This window comes from Lissotriton vulgaris, chromosome 8 (assembly GCF_964263255.1).
Source record: "Lissotriton vulgaris chromosome 8, aLisVul1.2, whole genome shotgun sequence".
NCBI lineage: Eukaryota > Metazoa > Chordata > Amphibia > Caudata > Salamandridae > Lissotriton > Lissotriton vulgaris.
Window position 1 is genome coordinate 653472286 of NC_141696.1, and position 22897 is coordinate 653495182.

General features: G+C 45.8%; 1 protein-coding gene across 1 annotated transcript in view; it reads right to left on the minus strand.

The window, feature by feature from the left end:
* Positions 1 to 22897, minus strand: part of LOC147697847 (zona pellucida-like domain-containing protein 1) — a 496253-nt gene that overhangs the window by 162643 nt on the left and 310713 nt on the right. Inside the window, exon 7 of the mRNA XM_086934524.1 lies at positions 6696 to 6779. Coding sequence (XP_086790650.1) covers positions 6696 to 6779 — 84 coding nt within the window. The remainder of the gene's footprint in view (positions 1 to 6695; positions 6780 to 22897) is intronic.

Here is a 22897-nt window from a genome sequence, read left to right on the forward strand (position 1 = left end):
GGGAAACGCTATTTTTAAGACTACCTTTTAACTATTGTGTGTGTGAATACTGTTGGCTCTTCATTTTAAAGATTGTTTTAAAACTGTTTGAGTGTATTACAACTGTATTCCCCTAAAGCCTAACCACTGCCCCCTGACAATCGACCCCTCGCGCAGCTGAGCTAGGCGCTGAGGAGGGTTGAGGACAGCCTCCGTGAAACCACAGGGACACGCCCACCGAGTTAGGCCACACACCCCCCTTCCCCCTCATTTAAGAATGTGCTGTTTCCGGAGGCGCAGCGGACGGGCGCAGCGGGCACGCCGGCGGTGCGCCGAAGGCGCGCCAAAGGCAAGCCCGTCTGCGCCCGTCCGCGACCTGACGGGGCCAGGGGCCACAACCCATGCCCCCCACACCATCCAGGTCAGGACATACAGCTCAGTCGCCATAAAAAAGATAAGACCTCCTATTATGGCGCAATGCCCGCACTCCTTTCCTCCAGCCGACCTCCCTATTCAATGCCCTGGCTGCAAACACTCCTTTGACATCAGCGAGGCACCAGCCACGCCACAGGACTACCAGATGTACCTGTTAAACTGCCGATCTCTTCCTCGGCATAGCATGCAGATATGCCTTCTCCTAGAGAATCACAACCCGGATGCCATCTTCTTGACGGAGACATGGCTCACGCCCCATTCAGAGCCAGACATAGTCACCGCCCTTCCCCCTGGGTTCCAAATCCATAGAATGGACCGGACCAAGGGAAGAGGGGGAGGCCTGGCTATTATTCTAAAAGAGAAATACTGCTGCCGCATTTCGACCGAAGCTATTTACGAATGCGAAAGCATTGCATTCAGAATAGACTTCTCTGCGAACAGCTCCCTTTCTGGTACCCTTATATGCCGCCCCCCAGATTCAGGAAAACTGTTCATTAGGTCTCTACCAGATATCATCGCGAATCGGCTTCTAACCCCGGCTAACTATACAGTTCTAGGAGATTTTAACTTCCATTTTGACTCCCCCACAGACCTCGTTGCTAGGGAATTAACAGAGGACCTGGCAGCTCTGCAATTGACTCAGTTGGTTAGGTCCCCCACCCATGAAAAGGGAAACCTGCTCAACCCAATCTTTAGTAACTGCACCGGACTAGCGGTCGGACAACCCACTCGCCTCCCATGGACAGACCATTTCCTCATCCCATTTACCTGGTCTACCATCAAACTTCCCTCATTGCCTCCCCGTCCTATAACTAGGAGGAATTGGAAAAAACTTTCCATAGAGCCATGGACAACTATCCTTGAAGACTCCCGTCCACCTCCCTGTACTAACCCCAACCAAGCAAATAACAACTATGAGGGTTGGATCAGGAAATCACTGGACACGATCCTTCCTCTACGGAAATCCGCTCCCAAGAGAGTACACAAGTCTGCTCCCTGGTTTTCAGACTCCCTGAGAGACCTGAAACGCCTCTGCAGGAAAAAAGAGAGAGCCTGGAGAATAGATTTCCTCCCAGAAAACAAAAAACACTACAAAGAGGCTATTAAGGCCTACAGAAATGGGGTGAGAACAGCTCAGTCCGCCTACTCTGCAGACCAAATAATGGCAGCAAAATCAAAACCCAAGGAGATCTTCCATCTGGTCAAAAAATGCATTACTGTCAATACTGCCCCCCCAGTCCCGAAATCACTAGAGCAATGCAATGAACTTGCAGACTTTTTCCACAATAAAGTCACGCAGATTTATTCTGCTTTCCCGGCAACAGCTAACAATTCAACTAACCAAAGCCCCCTGAATAATTCCCCCCTGCAAGGACAACCTATGCTGGACCACTTTTCCCCACTAAACCTGGAGACACTGCAACAACTGGCAGCCCAAGTCAAATCTTTGTCTCCCCTCGACCCTGCCCCACCAGAAATACTGCTCCAGGCAGGCCAAGCCATCTTTCCAGTGGTGCTAGAGCTCCTTAATTCATCCATTTCCTCCTGTACAGTACCAACCGGGTGGAAGAGAGCCATGGTACGGGCTCTGCTAAAGAAACCCACCCTCAATCCAGAAGATCACTCTAGCTACCGTCCAATTTCATTACTCCCCTGGGTAAGTAAAGTGCTAGAGAAACACATAAATACCCAGTTGACACAATTTCTGGAAAGCCATGCACTCCTGGACCCATCCCAGACAGGTTTCAGGCCAAAACATGGTACTGAAACTGCTTTGCTGGCAGTCGTCGAAGAGTCTCGAAGGATACTGGATCAAGGGGGATCAGTGGCAGTGATCCTCCTTGATCTAAGTGCAGCCTTCGACACGGTCAGCCATGCCACTCTGCTGAACCGTCTGCATAACATCGGTGTCGGAGGCGACGCTCTAAAATGGCTGGAATCATTCCTGCATAACTGATCCTTCCAAATCTTTGATGGGGACATAACATCAGTCAGAAAACCCCTAGACTGTGGAGTACCACAGGGCTCCTCTCTGAGCCCTGTGCTCTTCAATGTCTATATGAAACCATTGGCTGGGCTCGTCGAACCATCAGGCATAAAAATTGTATCATATGCCGACGATACCCAGCTAGTGGTTTCACTGACGCAGGAAAGCACCGGCCACACCTCAGGAAACCTGATGAACTGCCTAGAGGATATAAAAAAGTGGATGACAGGCTCTTCATTAAACCTGAATGGAGACAAAACGGAGCTCATGCTCCTAGGCACTGTTTCACCCACTTTACTCCCCTCCATGTGGCCTGGATGTTTGGGCACACCTCCCATCCACAAAGAGAGTGTAAAAAGCCTAGGAGTATAGCTGGATAAAAACCTCTCCTTCTCCACCCAGGCCACTAAACTTTCCGCCATCTGTTTTGGCTTACTTAGAACACTAAGGAAGGTCCTCCCCCTCCTCCCAATGGAAGCAAAACAAGTGGCAGTTCAGGGCCTGATCCAGTCCCGGCTGGACTCAAATAACGCTCTGTATGTGGGGGCCCCGGAACTGTCCATGCGAAAACTGCAGGTCGTCCAAAACTGCGCAGCCCGCACGCTGCTGCAGATTCCGAGGACGCAGTCTGCAAAACCTGCCCTGGTCGCCCTACACTGGCTCCCAGTAAAGCAGAGAGTGGCATTTAAGGCACTATGCATCGCCCATCGAGCTTTCTGGGGGTCTGGCCCAAGGATCCTCAACAAACTGGTTACTCAATACCATCCTAACAGAAACCTCCGATCTACGGAAGCCTTTCTAGCCGTAGTCCCAAGAGTGCGGAGAGCCAGGACCGGAGGAAGGATGTTCTCCTTAAACGCTGCGAAAATGTGGAACACACTCCCGCTACAAATCAGGTCCAATCCCAACTTACTCTCATTCCGAAAGCAGCTGAAAACTTACTTGTTTGCTATATCCACCTAAGCTCGTTTCCACCACTCATCAGTTCTGTTTTTTATGCCTCAGCGCTTGGACGCCCATTGGGCAGCAATCGCGCTTTACAAATCACAATACAATACAATACAATACTTTGTCAGGCGGACGCACAATAATGCAAACCGATATCTAACTCTTGCATGCTTGCAGGAGGCTTTTAAGCACTGAAAACGTCAGCGGTAGCCATCCAGTCAGTAAGACACCCCATTGCAAAGAGAAGATGGCTGCCAGTGACTCCATTGCCTAACATTCAAGATTTCACTGTTTGGGAAAACTGTGGGAAACCTGTGTTTAGTAGATGCTAATGAGAATGTTCAACATTTGGGGACGTGAGCTGTGGCTTGCTGCAAATGTTTTTTAAATTTAAATCCATTCACATGTGTTGTAATCAGGCAGTAGATGCTCGCTCTGTGAGGGCTTCTGATGTTCTTGGCCTCCCATTCCACTCGTGGAAGTGCCCGTTTGTGGATACAGACCACCCCCTACTCTCTGTGTCGCGCTTAAGTGCACAGGTCTGATGCAACTGCCTTTACAATTTTGTCCCACTCGCAAGCTTCTGGGTACACACTCTGCAACCCTTTATAATCACTTCTCCTTTTCACATCAAGCACCATAGGACAGATGTGGTAACTGTGTCCTCTTTTGCTAACTCATGTTTTCATGTTTTAAAAGAACAATTCTGTTCATGCTCTACTTGCCGCTTCCGAAATCATACAAATGCTCAATAAAACCAAGAGGTGAATTTGATTTGATCATATAATCTATCTATAGCATTTTAAGTGACATGTTTTTGTTTTGGCCAAATATGGAACCATTAATCGCAGGTCCCTATTATCATAAAGTTGTAGTTAAAACTGGCTTGAGTAATGCCACACCAATTAGAGTCTATTTCATTGAGACCATCGTTATTACAAAAGCCTATCACTAGAGCAAATTAGTGTACTGTGGTAATATGTGAGATCCTGGGTAACAAATACCTCTCTGTGGGCTTTAATGCAGTGTAATATCAATCCACCCATATTATATCCCTATTCACTATTAAAATGTGCTTTTCACAAAAAATCCATCCACCTTCGTGTTTTTGCATAGCTTTTCTTAATAAACTGATCATGTCTATTGCCTACAGCAAAAGTGATTTTAATTATGATATGGAAATAGCAGCTGAGCTAACGTCTTTCGAAAAAATGACAGCCTTTGTGCCTCAGCCTCCCACTCTCTTGTGGCTTGCCTGGCGCTGTGGTGGGCTGGACAGCGCTCCGAGTCTGCAAACCAACTGACTGTAGTGACTCTGGCCCACATGCATCAAGCATTTTTGGAGTCGCAAACGGTGCGATTCCTTAAAATCGGCCGTTTGCGATTCCAAAAATGCTTTTTGAGATGCATCATGCTTTTTTAGAAATCACTACAGTCTTGCGATTTCTAAAATTGCGATAGCATTTCAGAAATCGCAATTTTGCGATTTCTAAAATGCTATGCATCATTTGATTTCAAATTGCGAAATTTGAAATTGCAAGTGCAAATTACCACGAAGTTGAACCTCGTGGTAATTTGCGAAATTGTTTAAAAAAGCACAAACATGCATTTTTTAAACTGTAAAGTTACAGACACACATGTCCTTAGGACATGTGTGTATGTAACTTATACTCAAAAGTGCATTTCATGGGTGAAGGGGGGGGTCATTTGGACCCCCCTCTCCACCCTTGAAATGCATTGCTGAATTGCGATTTCAAATTGCGAATTCGCAATTCCCATTCATTCCTATGGGCATTTCAGCCCATAGGAATGAATGGGAATTGCGAATTCGCAATTTGAAAATCGCATTTTTATGTGATTCGGTAAAAATAACGATTTTTACCGAATTGCATAAAAAAAGCAAAAATATTCATGCATAGGCTTTTGCGATTTGTAATTTGTAAATCGCTATTTTTCGCAAATTAGAAATCACAAAAGCCCATATTGATGCATGTGGGCCTCTGAGTAATTATGATAATTTATTTTCAGGCAGCTGAGAACATCCGCGCTGGGGAGCTATCACATCCTCTTTTGTATAGTTGGGTCCACAGTGCGCGTCCATTTCTGGTGCTTTGCAGCAATTTTAAGATCTTCGTAGCGTTTCTCGTTGCTTAAATAGATGTCATTTCTGATATTTATATCTTTCCCTCAACTTCACAGCTTGATTTTCCCCGTGAAGAAGTGTCACTCATAGTCGTTTAATATCACTCTTAATTACACTGAAGTTATGAAAATACCACAGAAGCAATCTGCAACCTTGGCAGCTATGCACCTCTACCTTAACAGTGACAACGGGCATCAAGATTGGTATGCAGGTTGCTTCTAGCTAAGAAAGTAATTTCACATACAGCATATAGCAACTCAGTTTCATCCATGTTCTCAAAAGGAAACATGGCTGCCCAAAGTTCCTGAAAGTGACATGGTCATAAGATGAAAAACAGAGAAATAACTGTATGTTATTTTACAAATGGTAAACAGCTGGTTGGCAGAGTGATATCTTGATCTAAACAGAAACTAAACAAAAAATGAATAAATTTTGTCAATACACAGGGCACTGGTTCAATGCAGAGCACTCACATTTTTTCTATGTATTTACAATGTCTAAAACACACACATTTAACTGAATTTCTTCACATAAGTCAGTGCCTAATTCGTGAAGAATGTGTGCTGGTGTCCAAAACTCATCTCAGAGGGCTGCAGCTCGCACCAACATGCCAAATATCTAGGCTGTGTAGACTGGAATCCACCGCATGCCTGTTTGAACGACTACCAGACACACCCTGTCTCTTTAGCTCTTTCTTGCAGGTTTCTTCTTTCTCCCTTTGAGGCTTTTATCCATCTTTCACTATTTCCCCCTCTCTCCTTTGTGCGTTTTGCTTCTCTTACTCTCGGGAAATGCCAGATGAGGAAAAATAAGATCTGTACCACAAAAATAAGTGTTGATGGGCCGCAAAAGCAACCACTTGTTCATATTAAGCACTTGCAAAGGTGTATACATTTCAGACTGAACAACTAGTAAACAGGAAACAGAGGTTGTCTAAAAATCATGCACTAACTTGGAGAAATTTAGTTACAGTAACCACTTTTTAAAAAACCAAATGCATAAGAAGAGGAACTCAATTCTGGATTGAGCCCGAGTAACTATTCATGAAATTGACCCATGAGTTTGTGTTAGAATCATAAGTGTAATATTATGTACAATAGTTTTGTAAAAAAAAGTAAGATTTGGTTGATCAGTTGTGTTTGTTTCGGTAAAAAGTTAATTCGAAGAAGTTTACTTCAATTTGAGCATAGGAATATAACTTACCCAACAAAAATGTCATAGGTACTGGTAGAAGTAGCTGGGAAAGGAGAAGTGGAAGCATAGCAACGATCCAGCAAAACATTAAATCTAAAAGAAAAAGATATTGTAGGAAGTTAATTACCTTTACAACCAGTTTACGTATGCTAATAATTACAAAATTAATCTTAACATTTACGAGGATGTAGATATCTCAGGTGCATACATAGCTACATTGTAAATAATTGAACAGTGCTGTATTTACCATCTTCAATTAATTCACCCTCCAAAACCCTGAGCCACACAATGAGGTAAGACTAAGAGAGTGAAATAAAAAAAGCACAACATACCAAGGTGAAATTGCAAATCGAAACTTTTTTGCAACTTCCTTCGCTGATTCACAAGACTTAACTTAAGCGGCCCATGACGGAGCTGCAAGGTGTTGCCCATGGCATTGGTGTTTTCATGGAATGTCGATACAGTGGGAGCAATGGCAGAGAATGGTTTGAACTGTGCTGAGCCGTTGGTGTTGGCTCAGAATCACTTTTGGTGGTCGTGATGCACTCAAGGCTTCGTGTCATAGACATACTCTTTAGTTTGCTTCTCGCCAACAAACTAAAACAGGGGCTCATTTGATTCTTAATACTCTAGAATCTAATGTGGGATATAGCATCATCGCCAGGAATTGGCTCCAGGTTGAGTTTTTTTATGAGCAGTATATTGCCCTACCGGCCTTTCTGAGAAAGCAAATCTGGGATCCGGAAGTCAAAAATGGTTTTGTAAGGCAAATGTACAGCTTTGAAAATAAAGAAGAAATGGAGCGGGTTATCTCCTTCAGAGTAATGGATAGTTCTAGCTTCAAAACCATTCACTAGATCAGGAGTGAGAATGGAGAGCTTGTGGTCGACCCAGCTGCTATTAGAAAAGTCTCTTGTTTGTTCTATCAAGACCTCCATCGAGGCGATTTTTTCTCCTCCACCAAAGTTATTCTCCGTTTTGTTGGGCGGTATTTCCATCATAAACTGAGACATATCCAGTGTTCTAAAGTAGAAGCACCTATAACTCTCTTCGAGGTGGAAAATGCAATTGACTCTCTGGCCAAAGGGAAGAGCTCCGGTCCTGATCAGATCCCTGGAGTTTCATGCCACCTTCAGCGCAGATTTTTGCCCCAGTACTTAGAAATCTGCTTATCTCCTCTAATTTGTCTTGTCGGGTTCCTGAGTCTTGGGGTGTGACTAATATTGTTATTTTTCTGAATAAAGGGAAGGATCCCATACTTCATCATATCCCCATATATCTCTAATCAATGCAGATTCAAATATCTTTACACTAATTCTTGCTAATCGAATGTCCAGAATTATCTTGGGGTTGATTATCCAAGTCAGCATGGCTTTATTCCCGGTTCTGATACAACAACTCATGTTAATATGGCAATTAGGGCCTTGGAGATGGCCTCTCTCAGAATGGGCCCATGGGCATTGCTCTTCTAGATGCAGAGAAGGCATTGACTGGGTCTCCTGGCCCTTCCTTTGGGGGGCTATGGAGACCACAGGATTAGCTCTGCCTTTGTCTCCAGAAACTATCATCTCCATACCAGTCTTACAGAAAGAATGTGTTGCCAGCTGTCACTTTTATTCAGTGACAGCTGGCACAGGCAAAAGCGGTAGGGTGGATGGGGTGGGACGAAATCAACATTTGATGGGAGAGATAAAATTAAAGGAAAAATAATTAAAGCAACTTACCCTGCGCTCGCCGAATCGCTGATGTGGCGAGCGCAAGGTAAGTGGTTTTAATATGTTTTAATTTCATTTTATGTCTTCCATCGACTGTTGACTTCCCCCCACCCAGCCCCGCCCCCGTGCTTACATGTGCCAGCCACCACAGCTTTTATTCATCCCTCAAACTATCTGAAAAGATCTAGCCCCTTAGAATACACCGGTGCGAAGTCAAAGTTCTAGTTCATGTGGACAATGTGGCAGTTCTAACTCTAACCCTGATCAGTGGTTTAAGTGCAGTGGTAGCAGTTGCTCAAACATTCGGAGAAGTCTCTGGTTATAAGCTGAATTCAGACAAGATTCATGTCTAATCTAATGTCACTCTCTCTGGTCAGGATGAAAAATGGGTAAAGTGGGTGGTGTATTTAGGGGTAACTTTATCTGTCCATATGTCCATATGGCAGATATTGTTGAGAACAACTATGGGAAGCTCTACCAATATACAGGTAATAAATGAGTTTGCAACTCGTCTACAAGGATATAAGGTCCATAAGAATGCCATAAGCAATCACTTTCCTTCAATAGTGTCTATATCAAAAAACGTGTCTCCATAGTAAAAGGACCTACACGTCTCAAGATATAGTAATCAACAAGATAAATGGTTATTCCTTAAAGTGGGATAAGGTAGAGCCGCTTAAGATCACTAAGAAAGTGGGCGAGAAGAGCTATAAATTAATCATGAACTGTTTGGATGAGTCCTCGTCACATAAGAGCACACTGGAGACAAATGCCCATGTTACAGAAATGATCAGGAGTACTCTAAAGGTCGAACTCAAAAAAAGACATGGGAAGAACAAGGGGTGGTTTGACCACAAATGCACAAACGCCTACTCAGAACTAAAGCATGCACTACACAAAAAAGAACGAGAAAGAATAGAAATTAAGCAGTGTAGGAAGGCCTATAATCAAGCCATGAAAACACGCAAAGGAGAAATACAAAATAAAACCTGGGCTGCTCTGCGTATGGCAAGTACTAATAAGGATAGGACAGCCTTTTGGCTCGTGGTAAAATCCCCATCCCTATTAAATGAAAGTACGCATACTATAGAAATCGCCATTGACGAAGGAAAATGGGGGAAATTTTTCTCTGAGATTTTCAAACAAGAAGGGGAGGAGGACGGCATAACCAAAAGTATTGCAAGTTTAACAACGTTGCCAACAAATTTTCCAATAGATCTAGATCTAGCCTTTACTTTAGATGAAGTATTATGTGCATTAAAAGCCAGCAAGGGGGGGAAGGCTCCGGGGCCAGAAGGTGTACCTGTGGATATTTTTAAACACAATATAGAGCTATGGGATCCACTCTTAATGCGAGTGTTAGCAGCTTGCTGTGCCATTGGATTTATCAAATCCTGGTCGGAGTCTATTATGGTACCCATCTTTAAAAAAGGCGATAGACAGAATCCGGCATGTTATCGTCCTATTTCACTGCTTGATTCCCTGGGCAAGGTGGCAGGACGTATGGTGCTTAAATCAACTACAACAATGGGCTGAGGATAATAATATTTTATCAGACCTTCAATTCGGTTTCAGAGAGGGGCTGGGTACAATAGAACAGGGTCTTAACCTAACCATCCTTATGAGAAAATATACGATGGTGAGAAAGGGAAGACTATGCCTGGCCTTTGTTGACCTCTCGGCCGCATTTGATTGCATATGTCATGAAAAAGTATGGCGTATCTTATCTGCAATGGGGGTGGAGGGTCCACTAATCCATTTTTTAGGGGAGCTTTATGGAAATGCAAAATCTCGGATGTGGTATGGGCCAAATGGAGAGTGTACATCGTCGTTCAGCGTGGAAAAGGGTGTTAGGTAGGGTTGTTGTCTGGCACCTTTCTTTTCACATTATACACCAATGGCTTGGAGAAATCCATGATAGAGGGGTGCCAGGACATACATCACCTGTCAAGTTGTCCAATACCTGCCCTACTCTACGCGGACGACAGTGTAATTATGGCTCGAACACCAATGGGACTACAACAGGCTCTTGATAAGTGTAACGAGTTTATGAAAAATTTAGACCTAAGATTAAATATCACTAAAACTTTTATTATGAGTTGTGGGACAAGTAGTAGGAAGCACAGGGGTATTTATATTGACGGTGAAAAGGTGGAAACTACCCTAACGTACCCTTATTTAGGAATTTAAATCGAACAAAAAAGTTCCTGGCGCCAGGCTATCAATGCCAGAAAGCTTCTCTTAATGATAACAACGACAGCCCTGGTGACATTTTCAATAAAGCTAGGAAAGAGACCCCCAATAGAGCTTCTCCATATCTATCAAGCCAAATGTGTGAGCACCACAGCCATCTATGGTGCTGAGATTTGGGGATACTGTGATGTAAAGGAAATCCAGAAGGTGGATAATGCATTTTTAAGATATCTGTTGGCGGTCCCTCGTAGTACATCAACCTTTGTTTATCATACTGAGTTGGGGTTACCATACATCACAGATCTAACAAAGATGCAACTAGCTCTGTCATGGCATCGAATTTGGTCTTCGACTAAAACTATATTTAATCGCATTGTAATAAGTGATAGCTTTGAATTAGATCATGCTCTAGAGATCAAGTGGTTAAAATACATAAAAGTGTTTATGTATGATCTAGGACGGCCAGAATTTTATCATAATCCACTTTCGATGGGTTCTATCTCTAGAAAGGTTTTTTAAAAACTATGCATGACCCACCTGGAAGCAAATAGATTTGCTGCAGAGGCATCACGTTTAATGGTTCAAACAAATCAAATGATGAGAATTACCATCGGCATTCAACCATACCTAATTAATATATTAAGGGCCCGATGTAGGTAGCCCTTTACCGATCGGAATCGGCCGAAAATACCGATTTTTGGCCGTTTCCGATCGGTAAAGGGCTATCGAGATGTAGGGGCACATTTTCGGTAATTTTACCGAATCGTTATCATTACCGAATCGGTAAATTTACCGAATCGGTAATATTTACCGAATCGGTAATGATAACGATTCGGTAAAATTACCGAAAATTCAATGTAGGTAGCCAATGTACCATCAGCACATGGCTTACAGAATCGGTATTTTACCATGGAATACAAATCCATGGTAAAATACCGATTCCTGTGTACATGCACATCTGTGCATGTACACATGTGCCATGTGACAGACAGACGTGCCCTTAGGGCATGTCTGTGTGCCACATTGCACACATGCCCGTTTTGGGGGTGCTAGAGGGTGTCAAAGTGACACCCCCTGCACCCTTGCCAAATTCGGTATTTACCGATTCGGTAAATACCGATTCGGTATTTGACTTTAATCCTATGGGCTTCAAAGGCCCATAGGATTCAATAGCAAATACCGATTCGGTATTTACCAAATCGGTAAATACCGATTTTGTAAGGAATCGGTAACGATTCCTGATGTTGAGACCTACATCCCATTTACCGATTTTGAAGTACCGAATCGGTAAAATTCGGTATTTCAAATTCGGTAAATGGGATTTACCTACATCGGGCCCTAGGTGGGTATGAAAGATTTGTCCGTACACGTTTTAGACTCGATCTATTTCATCGCTTGGTTAGTTTTCCGACTACAAACCATTGGTCTAAAACCTTATCAAAATGCCCCTGTGATCGAGATTTCCCGCAATCATCAATCCATGTAGTCCTGTTTTGTAAATTTTATTTGGATCTGGGGAGGAAGTGGATCAAACCTATATTGAAAGTGTGGGGCTTGAGGCAATGTTGCCGAGCCTATCTTGAATTGCAGTTTTTTGATAATGACTGTTTTGTGAGATACATAGCTATTTTTTTAAAGTGTACGATTAAACGCAGGAAACAACTATGAATTTTGTTCCATGCAAGCATACTTCTAGGTCTTAGTTTATATCTTTTGATTTTTTTAAGACCTTGAAATGACGTGTTTGTATATAGATTACATTTTTTATATAAAAATTAATTGTATATTAATTTGATATATAATTGTAATATTGTGCTTTTATGGTTTATCTTGCTGATTCGAAAACCGAAACCAGCAAAATTGTGATTTGATTTGATAGAGGTAATGTTTTTCCCAAATGGAAATGTCTTCACCTGGACCTAACTGGATGTTGAAATCTTATTAAAATAATCATCTTTCTGCAGTAGCTCTACCTTTTTTGTTGCATTCCTCTCTTTCTTCCAGTGGCCTTTTTTTTTACTAAGGTTGAGGCTTCATGGCAGAAGTTTATATGGTGTTATAGGAAGCTTCCCTGTAAAATCCATTTCCTTCAACAGCCTAAGTAAGATGGTGGGGTTTTGCTTCCGGTTTTGTGGTTTTACAATCTGGCCTCTTTTTTCTCACAACTTTGTCTGGTTTTAGGGTGAGGAACATTGGTACAAGGGCGTATGTTTACTAACATCGGCTGTTCCTTCCATGCTTATGGGGGCATTTTGCTCTACTCCTGCAACTACCTGCTACTGTGGGGAAAGTGTCTTCTGTTCTTTTGAAGCGGTTTGCACCATCTTAAGGAAGGGATGAGCTGCCACAATTCCTGTTGCTGCTCCAAGAAAGGTTTTGTGACTTTTACTCAAGCGACATGCCTTGATTTAATCTATTCTGTGTCTGAGTTTTACGTTTCTTCATTCGCTTTCCAATAGTGTTTTTACTATGTCATGTTCTTAGCACATTTTATGATCCATCTATGTTCCTTTGAGTTATTTAGTTTATGTATTTATTATCAGTAATGACTGATTGATCTTTTGTGTAATTGTTGCTCAATTTGAATGCAAATTATCCATCCCAGGGCGGTTTGACTAGGGCACGGGTACTCATAGTACGGCCCGCGGGCCGCTAGCGGCCTGGCAAGCCTTCCCTGGCAGCCCGCCGACCTTGAGACATCTTACTTGAGTTTAAAAAAAAAAATGTAAACAGTGTCAGCAAACACTGCGCGGGCCTCTAACAGACTTTGCTGCTCTGTGGGGGCCCGGGCATTCCAGTCATAGTCAGAGTGGAGCTGCAGGGGCCCAAAGAGGTGAAATACAAAAGCCTCATTAACATACAAATGGTCTTTTAAAGACCCGTGAAGTGCTCGGGTGCTGCTGTGTGTGTGTGCCCGGAAGCTGTCCCAGCCCAGGCACACACAGGCAGATGAAGAGGGTGACAGAGGTAGATAGAGGGAGGGAAAGGGAGAGAGACAGAGGAAGAGCGAGGGAGGAAGTGAGTGAAAGGGAGAGGGAGGGAGAGCGAGGGAGGGAGGGAAAGGGAGGGCAAGGGAGGGAGAGTGAGGGAAGGAAGGAAAGGGAGGGAGAGGGAGGGAGAGCGAGGGAGGGAGAGGGAGGGAGAGAGAGGGAGAGAGAGGGAGGGAGGGAAGGGGAGGGATAGGGAGGGAGAGTGAGGGAGGGAACGAAAGGGAGGGAAAGGGAGGGAAAGGGAGGGAGAGGGAGGGAGAGGGAGGGAAAGGGAGGCAGACAGAGGGAGAGCAAGGGAGGGAAGGAAAGGGAGGGAGAGCGAGGGAGGGAAGGAAAGGGAGGCAGACAGAGGAAGAACGAGGGAGGGAAGGAAAGGGGGGGAGGGAGAGGGAGGAGCAAGGGAGGGAGGGAGAGCGAGGGAGGGAGGGAAAGGAAGGCAGACAGAGGGAGAGCAAGGGAGGGAGAGGGAGGGAGGGGGACAGAGAGGGAGGGAAAGGGGGGAAGGGAGAGCAAGGGAGGGAGAGGAGGGGAGAGCGAGGGAGGGAGAGAAAGGGAGGCAGACAGAGGGAGAGCGAGGGAGGGAAGGAAAGGGAGGGAGAGGGAGGGAGAGAGGGAGGGAGGGGAGGGAGGGAGCGAAAGGGAGGCAGACAGATGGAGAGCGAGGGAGGGAAGAAAAGGGAGGGAGAGGGAGGGAGGGTGGGAAAGGGAGGCAGATAGAGGAGAGCAAGGGAGGGAGGGAGAGGGAGGGAGGCAGGGAGGGTGGGAAAGGGAGGGAGAGCGAGGGAGGGAAAGGGAGGGAGAGGGAGGGAGAGCGAGGGAGGGAAAGGGAGGCAGACAGAGGGAGAGCGAGGGAGGGAGGGAAAGGGAGGGAGAGGGAGGGAGAGCGAGAGAGGGAGGGAAAGGGAGGCAGACAGAGGGAGAGCGAGGGAGGGAGGGAAAGGAAGGGAGAGGGAAAACGATGGAGGGAGGGAGACAGAGAGAAGGAGACAGATGGAGACAGACAGAGGGAGGGATACAGACAGAGGGAGACAAATAGAGGTAAGAGGGAGGGAGAGGGTGACAGGGGGAGATAGAGGGAGGGAGAAGGTGACAGAGGGAGACAGAGGGAGGGAGACAGACAGATGGAGATAGAGAGATGGAGACAGACAGAGGGAGGAGGGAGGCAGAGGGAGGAGGGAGACGGAGGGAGGAGGGAGACAGAGGGAGGAGGGAGACAGAGGAAGGAAGAAGACAGAGGGAGGAGGGAGACAGAAGATGGAGGGAGACAGAGGAAGGAGGGAGACAAAGAGAGGGAGACAGACAGAGGAAGACAAAGAGGGAGTGGGAGGGAGACAGAGGGAGACAGACAGAGGGAGACAAAGAGAGGGAGAGGGAGGGAAACAGAGGGAGACAGACAGTGGGAGACAAAGAGAGTGAGAGGTAGGGAGACAGAGGAAGGGAGAGGAAGGAAGATAAAGAGAGGGAGTGGGAGGGAGACAGAGAAAGGGAGAGGAAGGGAGACAAAGAGAGGGAGGGAGACGGAGAAAGGGAGAGAGAGGCAGACAGAGAAAGGGAGAGGGAGGGAGACAGAGGGTGACAGACAGAGGGAGGGAGGAGGAAGACAGAGGGTGACAGACCGAGGGAGGGAGGAGGGAAGCAGAGGGTGACAGACAGAGGGAGGGAGGAGGGTGACAGACAGAGGGAGGAGGGAGGAAGGGAAGGAAGAATGGGGAGGAGGGTGACAGACAGAGGGAGGGAGGAGTGTGGTAGAAGGGTGACAGACAGAGGGAGGAGGGTGACAGACAGAGGGAGGGAGGAGGGAGGGTGACAGACAAAGGGAGAGAGGAGGGTGACAGACAGAGGGAGGGATGCGACAGAGGGAGGAGGGCAACAGAGTGAGGGAGACAGGGAGAGGGAACGAGAGAGAGGGAGACAGAGAAGGAGAGGGAAGGGGCGAGAAGGAGACAGAGAGAGAGAGAGGGAGACAGATGGAGACAGAGAGAGGGAGACAGAGAGAGAGGAGTGAGACAGAGTGAGTGAGACAGGGAATCAGAGAGAGAGAGAGAGGGAGAGAGAGGGAGTGAGAGGGAGTGAGACAGTCTGAGTGAGACAGAGGGAGAAATAGGGAGAGATGGAGGGAGAGAGGGAGAAAGAGAGAGAGGGAGAGAGAGGTTGAGAGAGGTTGAGAGAGGTTGGGAGAGGTTAGGAGAGAGAGTGAAAGAGAGAGAGGGAGAGAGGGAGAGAGAGAGAGAGAGAGAGAGAGAGATGTGTGTATGCCGGGTCTGGTGGCTCAGTGGACGAAGGGGGCCGCTGCAGGGACCTTTGTTCAACCTCATTGTCACAGTTTTTTTTTGTTGCTCTAGCCCCGCCCCCTCCCCCACTGACCCCGCCCCCACCGGTACGGCCCTCGGACACAAACCACACTGTAAATGTGGCCCCCGAGAGAAAGTTTGTGAGTACCCATGGACTAGGGGAATGTGTAAGAGCGAAAAGACCTGACTTAGGTTCAGGGCACTGCCAAATACCCCAAACACAAAACTAATTCAAATACCAATACCCTTGATGAAAAATCTGATTGAAGAGGTGGAACAATTGATAGGCCCTGATTTCCCTAGTGCTGCAAAAGTGAAGCTAATCACAAACATAAATCCACTTCTAAATTATTCTCTCTCCAGGGAGCTATTCTCAAAAAGAAGCTTGGTGGTGCACAACAGTCAGGCAAATCTCCAATAGACAAATAGGGTGTTAAACCTGCCACCATTGCTAGATTTCTATTAGGACAGGTTGGAACTAAAAATAGCCCCTTTCCCGCTGCAGCCACCATTATTGAACAGAGCAATTTGACTCTTGTTATCCGTCCCTCCACTTCCGAAATCCCTTGCAGTAATCATTTTTCTCCCCTTGCTGAGCCACCACAACCCACTTCACCTGTTAAGTCAGCTACTGAACACACATCTGATTCCCTCTCTACTAAGCCTTTATTAGCCTCATTATGCTGTCACATCGACGCACTTAGGGAGGAGATTGGTGGCTTGAAAATTATTGTTTTTAGCTTTTCTACGTTTCTTTGCCCACTTGCACAAGACTACTCAGATAGAGAAACCAAGAAGGGCGGGGAGGTTGGGTTTCACCACCTCTTTTGGGCTCATTCAAAACCGTACTCCATCTATTTCTAGCTCTGGTCATCTCGGAATGTTCTTAGGGGTGGGTAGGGTACCCACCCAAACCCCTGTCCAGTGGCGACTGCTGCCGGGCAGCAGCAGTGGGGCTTTGAAGAGCGGAAGGTTAAAAAGAATCACTTATCTACTGGTAGCAGGAAGCACCTGGGCTCCTGTGGGTCTATCTTTTCATGCACATGCTGGGGAACCATAAAATGTTTCCAGGAGTACTGTTAGTAACCTGCGACTATGGCCGGCTTCTATTTGTGACGTAAATATTTTCTAAGTCTACTGCACACAAGCAAATAAGTAACTCTTCGGATATAGATTTAGGCATTTTTAAAGAAACAGACCCAAATTGCAGCTGCTACCACATGAGGCAAGTGTTTGCTTTTGGCCAAGCAGGTCTTCAGTGAATTGCATCCTTGTGGCTGGGTGAAGGCAGGCTTTCAGGGTGGCAAGGTCCCGTAAAACATTCCTTCACTACACCCTGCGCACTGCAAACAGAAGCGAGATGCTAGCAGTGCACGGGGGCAGTTTGGGACTGAGGAGAGTTCCGGCGCATGTTGACTCAGGTATTTGGAGACTATGTGGTTCTTCCAATTTATCAACTCTAGCAGAACAAGTTCCTGAGGAGTGTGAGGTGACTTTCGCAAAGCACTCCTATTAAACCGTATTTGCTAGATCTAGAAAGGAAATCGGTGACAAGTAAAGCCCGACTTCAACGTATTTTATTATTTTAGTAGGCTTTGGTCTACTCCTGAACTGGTCCATTATACCACAGCTCTAAAGGATGTTTTAGACAGCGACCGTTCCAAGAGTGCATGGGTTTTTATGTCAAAAACACACTGATGGGCATTGGCCTGAAGTCATTCTTGGACAATTCTATGGGAGCTTCTATTCCTTCAGTTGAAAAACTAAAAGAGCTATATTGGTCATTTGTTCTACTGGAAGAGTTTTGCGTGGTTGAGGGTTCATCCCTGACTAGAAGATTCCTAGAATTTATATTCAATCCCCTCTTGGAACAATACTGCAATATCATAGCACTACCATCACAGAGGAAACTTTACATCCAATTCAGGACTGGATCGCTACTCTTAAACTCATTCACTGAAAAAGGGATCATAAATTATAATGATTGTTGTCCCTTCTGCTTTGTCAGTGAAACCATTCCCCATGTTTTGTTTGTTTGTCCTGCATACGCCAGCCCTCGCAAGATATGCTTGAAACCCTTAAGTCAAGAGGCAGTGCCACTGCATTAAGGATTAGCGACTGACCCACAGGCACTCCTTGCATGCGCAGTTTCTAAGTTTTTAGCTTGGATGTGGACCAAAGGTGTAAGAAGCTATCAATTTATCTTCAAAGAGATCCCACTGAACGTTAATTATTCTTGTGTTAGCGTATAAAGGTACTAACATATACTTCATTTTCTGCCGCCCTTGACTTATGCATTTTATATGACTGCCTATGGTGCTGCTTTTAACAGTTTTTTTATATACAAATGTATACTTTTATTCTTGCTGTGGTTGTATGTCTTGCAGAGATTCATTTGTGACATTTATGACATGTATTGTTGAAATAAAGCTTGTTGATGAAAATGGTTTACTGATTTCTTACTTTTAGGTGAACCAGTTGTTTCTGGCATTGGCATTGTGGATACACTATCTCAAGGTATGCTATGCTATAGTGATTTATATAGCGCACGGCTGCCTCAGCAAAGGGGCGTCCCGGCGCTGCGGAAGGACAGAGTACAGTGAGGTGGAGACGCTAAGGAGGGAACTATTGTTGAAAGAGGTGTGTTTTGATAGCCTTTCTGAAGACTAGGAGATCCTGAATCCCGCGGATAGCTTCAGGGAGACTGTTCCATAGCTTGGCCGCTAGGAAACTGAAAGAGCGGCCGCCCACTCTAGCCAGTCTGGTGCGGGGGACGATCGCAAGATGCTGCCCCTCTGACCGGAGTAATCTCCTAGGGATGTACTTTGACAGAAGTGGGCGAAGCATTGGGGGGGAGGAGGTTTTAAGAATTTTGAAGGCGAAGCACAATGCTTTGAACTGGACCCTTTTGCCCACCGGGAGCCAATGCAGTTTCTTCAAGGTTCCCGATATAGAGGAATGGCGCGGGAGACCAACCAGAGCCCTGGCGGCCGCATTCTGAACTCTTTGCAATCTAGTGATTTCAGCTAGGTTAGCTCCCAATAAAAGGGAACTCGCATAGTCCAGTCTGGAGAGAATGGTCGCCTGGATGATAAGTTGACGAGTGCGGCAATCAAAGAACTTCAGAATGGGCCTGATGTTACGCAAAACGCCAAAGCATGTGGCGGCAACTTTTTTGGTGTGGTGCGTGAATTTTAAAGCAGAGTCCACCCAAACTCCCAGGTTTTTGACACACTCCTTCGGCATAGGGGGAGGGCCTAGCACATCCGGCCACCAGTTGTCACCCCAGGACGAGGTGTTTTTGCCCAGGAGGAGAATCTCCGTTTTCCCGGCGTTTAGTTGAAGAAAATTCGCCGTCATCCAGTTGGTGATGTCGGTGAGTGTCTGTTTGAAGTGTTGAGCCTCCAGACCACTGTTGTCATTAAGTGACACCACCAACTGGGTGTCGTCGGCGTAGGAAACCAGGGCAAGTCCATTTCTTCTAGCTACCTCTGCCAGGGGGCGGACATATACATTGAACAGGGTGGGGCTCAGGGAAGAGCCTTGCGGCACTCCCTGTCCAATGTTATGTTCCTCCGAGATGTAAGGAGGGGTAGAGACTCTAAAAGACCTGTTGGAAAGGAAGTCTCTAAACCATTCCAGCGCTGGCCCTGTGATCCCAATCTCCTCCAATCTCGACAAGAGGACCTCATGTGACACCGTGTCAAAGGCAGCACTGAGGTCCAACAGGACCAGTGCTGCCGTGCCTCCGGTGTCTAGGATGGTACGAAGGTCCTCTGAAACACTGAGCAAGGCGGTCTCGGTGCTATGACCAGCTCTAAACCCGTGTTGAGAGTCATCCAAGATGTTATTGGTAAGGAGGAAATCTGTCAGAATATTATTGACATGTGCCTCGATGATTTTGGCAGGCCAGGGGAGCAGGGAGATAGGTCTAAAGTTCTCAGGAAGCAAGGGGTCTAGAGTGGGTTTTTTCAGAATGGGAGAAACCCAGGCCTGCTTCCACTTGGAGGGAACTTTAGCAGTCAGAAGGGACCGATTGATGATTTCTCGGATGTGCTCAGTGATTGATTCATGGGCTTCGCGGAAGGTATCCGGTTTAAGGGGATCTGCCGGAGAGCCTGATTTGATCTTTTTGCAGATTTTTAGGAAACTCTCTCGCTCGAGCGTGGGAAAAGAGGAGAGAGAGGGCCTAGTAGGATCAAAGATAGCAACTGGCTGCGGGCCTTTGGGAAAGGAGTCGTAGATTTTCAGGATCTTGTTGGTGAAGAAATTGGCCATGTTGTTACAGAGGTCAGGGGAAGTGATAGTGGTGTTAACAGTTTTCTTTGCGGTGAGATCTTTCAAGATTTTAAATACAGCTTTCGAGGTGTTAAGGCTGTTATTAATTTCCTTGGCATAATATGCCGCCCTTATTCTGCAGATCTTACGATGGTAGGTTTTTTGGAGCATGACATAGTCTAGTTTTAAATTGACATCGTAGTTCTTCCTCCATGCCCTCTCTGCCTTCTTGCATTCCTTTTTCAGGCTAGCTAATTCGAGGTTATATCAAGGGCTAGCAGTATGGGTGCGAGCTTTACAGCATCTGGCCGGGATCAAGGTATCAAGAGCCTGAGTGATCCATAAGCAGAACTGGTCATAGCTTACATCTAAATCTTCGGTAAGGGATGGAGGATTTAGTACCAGAAGATTGTGTAGATCTTCAAGATGAAGCTTTCTCCATGGCCGTTTCAGGACTGAGGGAGTAGGTGCTGCAACAGATCTCGAATTGCACGGGATGGATAGAGTTACTAAACAGTGATCGGACCAGGTCATGGGGATCGGCGTGCCTGCAGAGCAGCTCGTGATATTGGAGAAAATGGGGTCAAGAAGATGACCCGCTGTGTGTGTGGGGCCCTTCACGAATTGAGTGAGTTGGAAGGCCGCGAGATCAGCAAGAAAGGTGGACATTTTGGATTCGGAGTCCTTATCAAGATGTAAATTAAGGTCACCCATGATTGTAAAGTTAGCAGATTTAAGGATGTTGATGTCTAGAAACTGTAGGAGTGAGCTAATGAAAGGGGTGTCTGCACCAGGGGGTCTATAGATTAGAAGCCCCATTGCGCAGAACTGAGGGTTAGCCTTGATTGAAAAACGCGCACTTTCGCAGCCCTTAATATCAGTTTTGCTAAACACGCAGTCGAGATGAGATTTGATTATTAGAGCCAAGCCCCCCCCTCTCGTGCCTCTATTCACAGTGTGAATGGTATAACCTGAGGGCGTCGCCAAGTTGCAAACCGAGTCCATTTCATCGAGAAGCCACGTCTCCGTCATGAACAAGGCATCGAGCGAGTGGTCAGAAATTTCAGAGTGGTGTTTATGCACAGATCTCACATTAAGATGACCTATCCTGAGAGTGTGGATCTTGGCGGGGTTGGGTATGGTCTTCCTAGAGGTGCAAAGTAGAGAGGGGTGTAATACAGGATGTCGCAAGTGGGCTGGGTTGCGTCTGGCACAAGTGCAGGTGGAGTGCTGTAGATCAAGCAGTTCCGTTTTAGAATAACACATCGTACCGATTAATTATAGACCGATAGAAAGAACAAACCAGGGGGACTGGCGCCTGGCGCTGCCTTAGCGCGGACGGGCGCAGACGGGCAGCTCTTTGGCGGGTCTTCGGCGGGGCTGCGCGCGATCGCTGCGCGCCCGAGCTCTTGCGAGGGCTAAGTAGCCTTCAGGAAGTAGAGCACTAGAGCGCTAACCGCTCTTCCAGCAGGGCGACCGGAAGTGCCCCACGAAGAAATGCAGGGAGGCGACTTCTGCCAGAATCAGTGAGGCGTGTGGTGCAGGGGGGGGAGTGAATTTTACAAAAAGCACAGCTATAAACCAGGCGCTAATACAAAGCACTATTTACAGATTTTCAATTTTTAATAGAACACACAGTTTTAAAATAGACGAGCGCTGTCTCTATCTTACTGCCAGGTCCAAACGCTAAACGGGTTGGAGACACTGCCACTGCCACTGCCTCCTTCCAAGGGAACTTGATTTAAAACTCTAAAGGCTTTCCATCTCATTTGGAGATCCCTTAAGCGTATATTTTCCAACATTACATCGCTTGACCAGCTTACATACCTGCAATATAACCCCAATTTACCCCTCTGTGTTCACAATAGCTTTCAATAGAATTGGGAGAGGGCTAAACTTTTTTATCATGGGTCAACTGTTTAAGGGCAATGTTCTTCATTCTTTTGAGAACTTGCAGCAGCAGTTTTCTTGTCCTCATTCTTGTTTTTATAGGTATCTGCAATAACAACACTTAATTTCTAGTCTTAAGGAAGACGAGATTAGATGTTGATAATCTTTTATTAGCACTTTATTTGAAAGCTCAGACAAAGAGAAATAATGGGAAGGTTTAAAAGCTAATTTATTTTTTCTCTCAGGACCACTCAGCAGCCCCATTCTAGCAAAAAGCTAATAAATGGAGTCAACTCCTCAAGACAGGAATAATGGCTATTTATTTGTGGTGCAGTAATTTCTTGGTGCAGACAGTTTTTCATGTGCCGCTTGTTGAGGTGCATCATTTTAAATGCAGTAATGACCTGTATTAAACTTCCCATCACCTCTTTATTATGATGCTTGGGTGTAGGGTTTTTGTCGTGGCTGTGGGCTTGAGGGGGACAAAGCAGTCCACGTCTTCAAGCACTCTCCTACTTTGCACTTATTTTGGGAATTTAAATTTGGCAAGACGTATAGTATATCAGACTTTCTAGTCGCAATCAACTCAAAGCTGATTATGTTGAGACATGCACCTGTTATCCCACCTCATTTAGCATTTTTATACTTCTTTTCAATCTCTCTGGCCAGACTGGTGATGGCACACTCCATGCTCTCTAGCGAGCACCTTAGTCCTTGGAATTGGTGACAGGAATTTCTGAATATTAGTATGCTGGAAATGACATTGGTAGATCCACGGAGGAGGAAGTTGAGCCAAATTTGGGATCCAGTCCAGTTCTGGATGGCGAATGAAGTGCATGAAAAGAATGACTAGG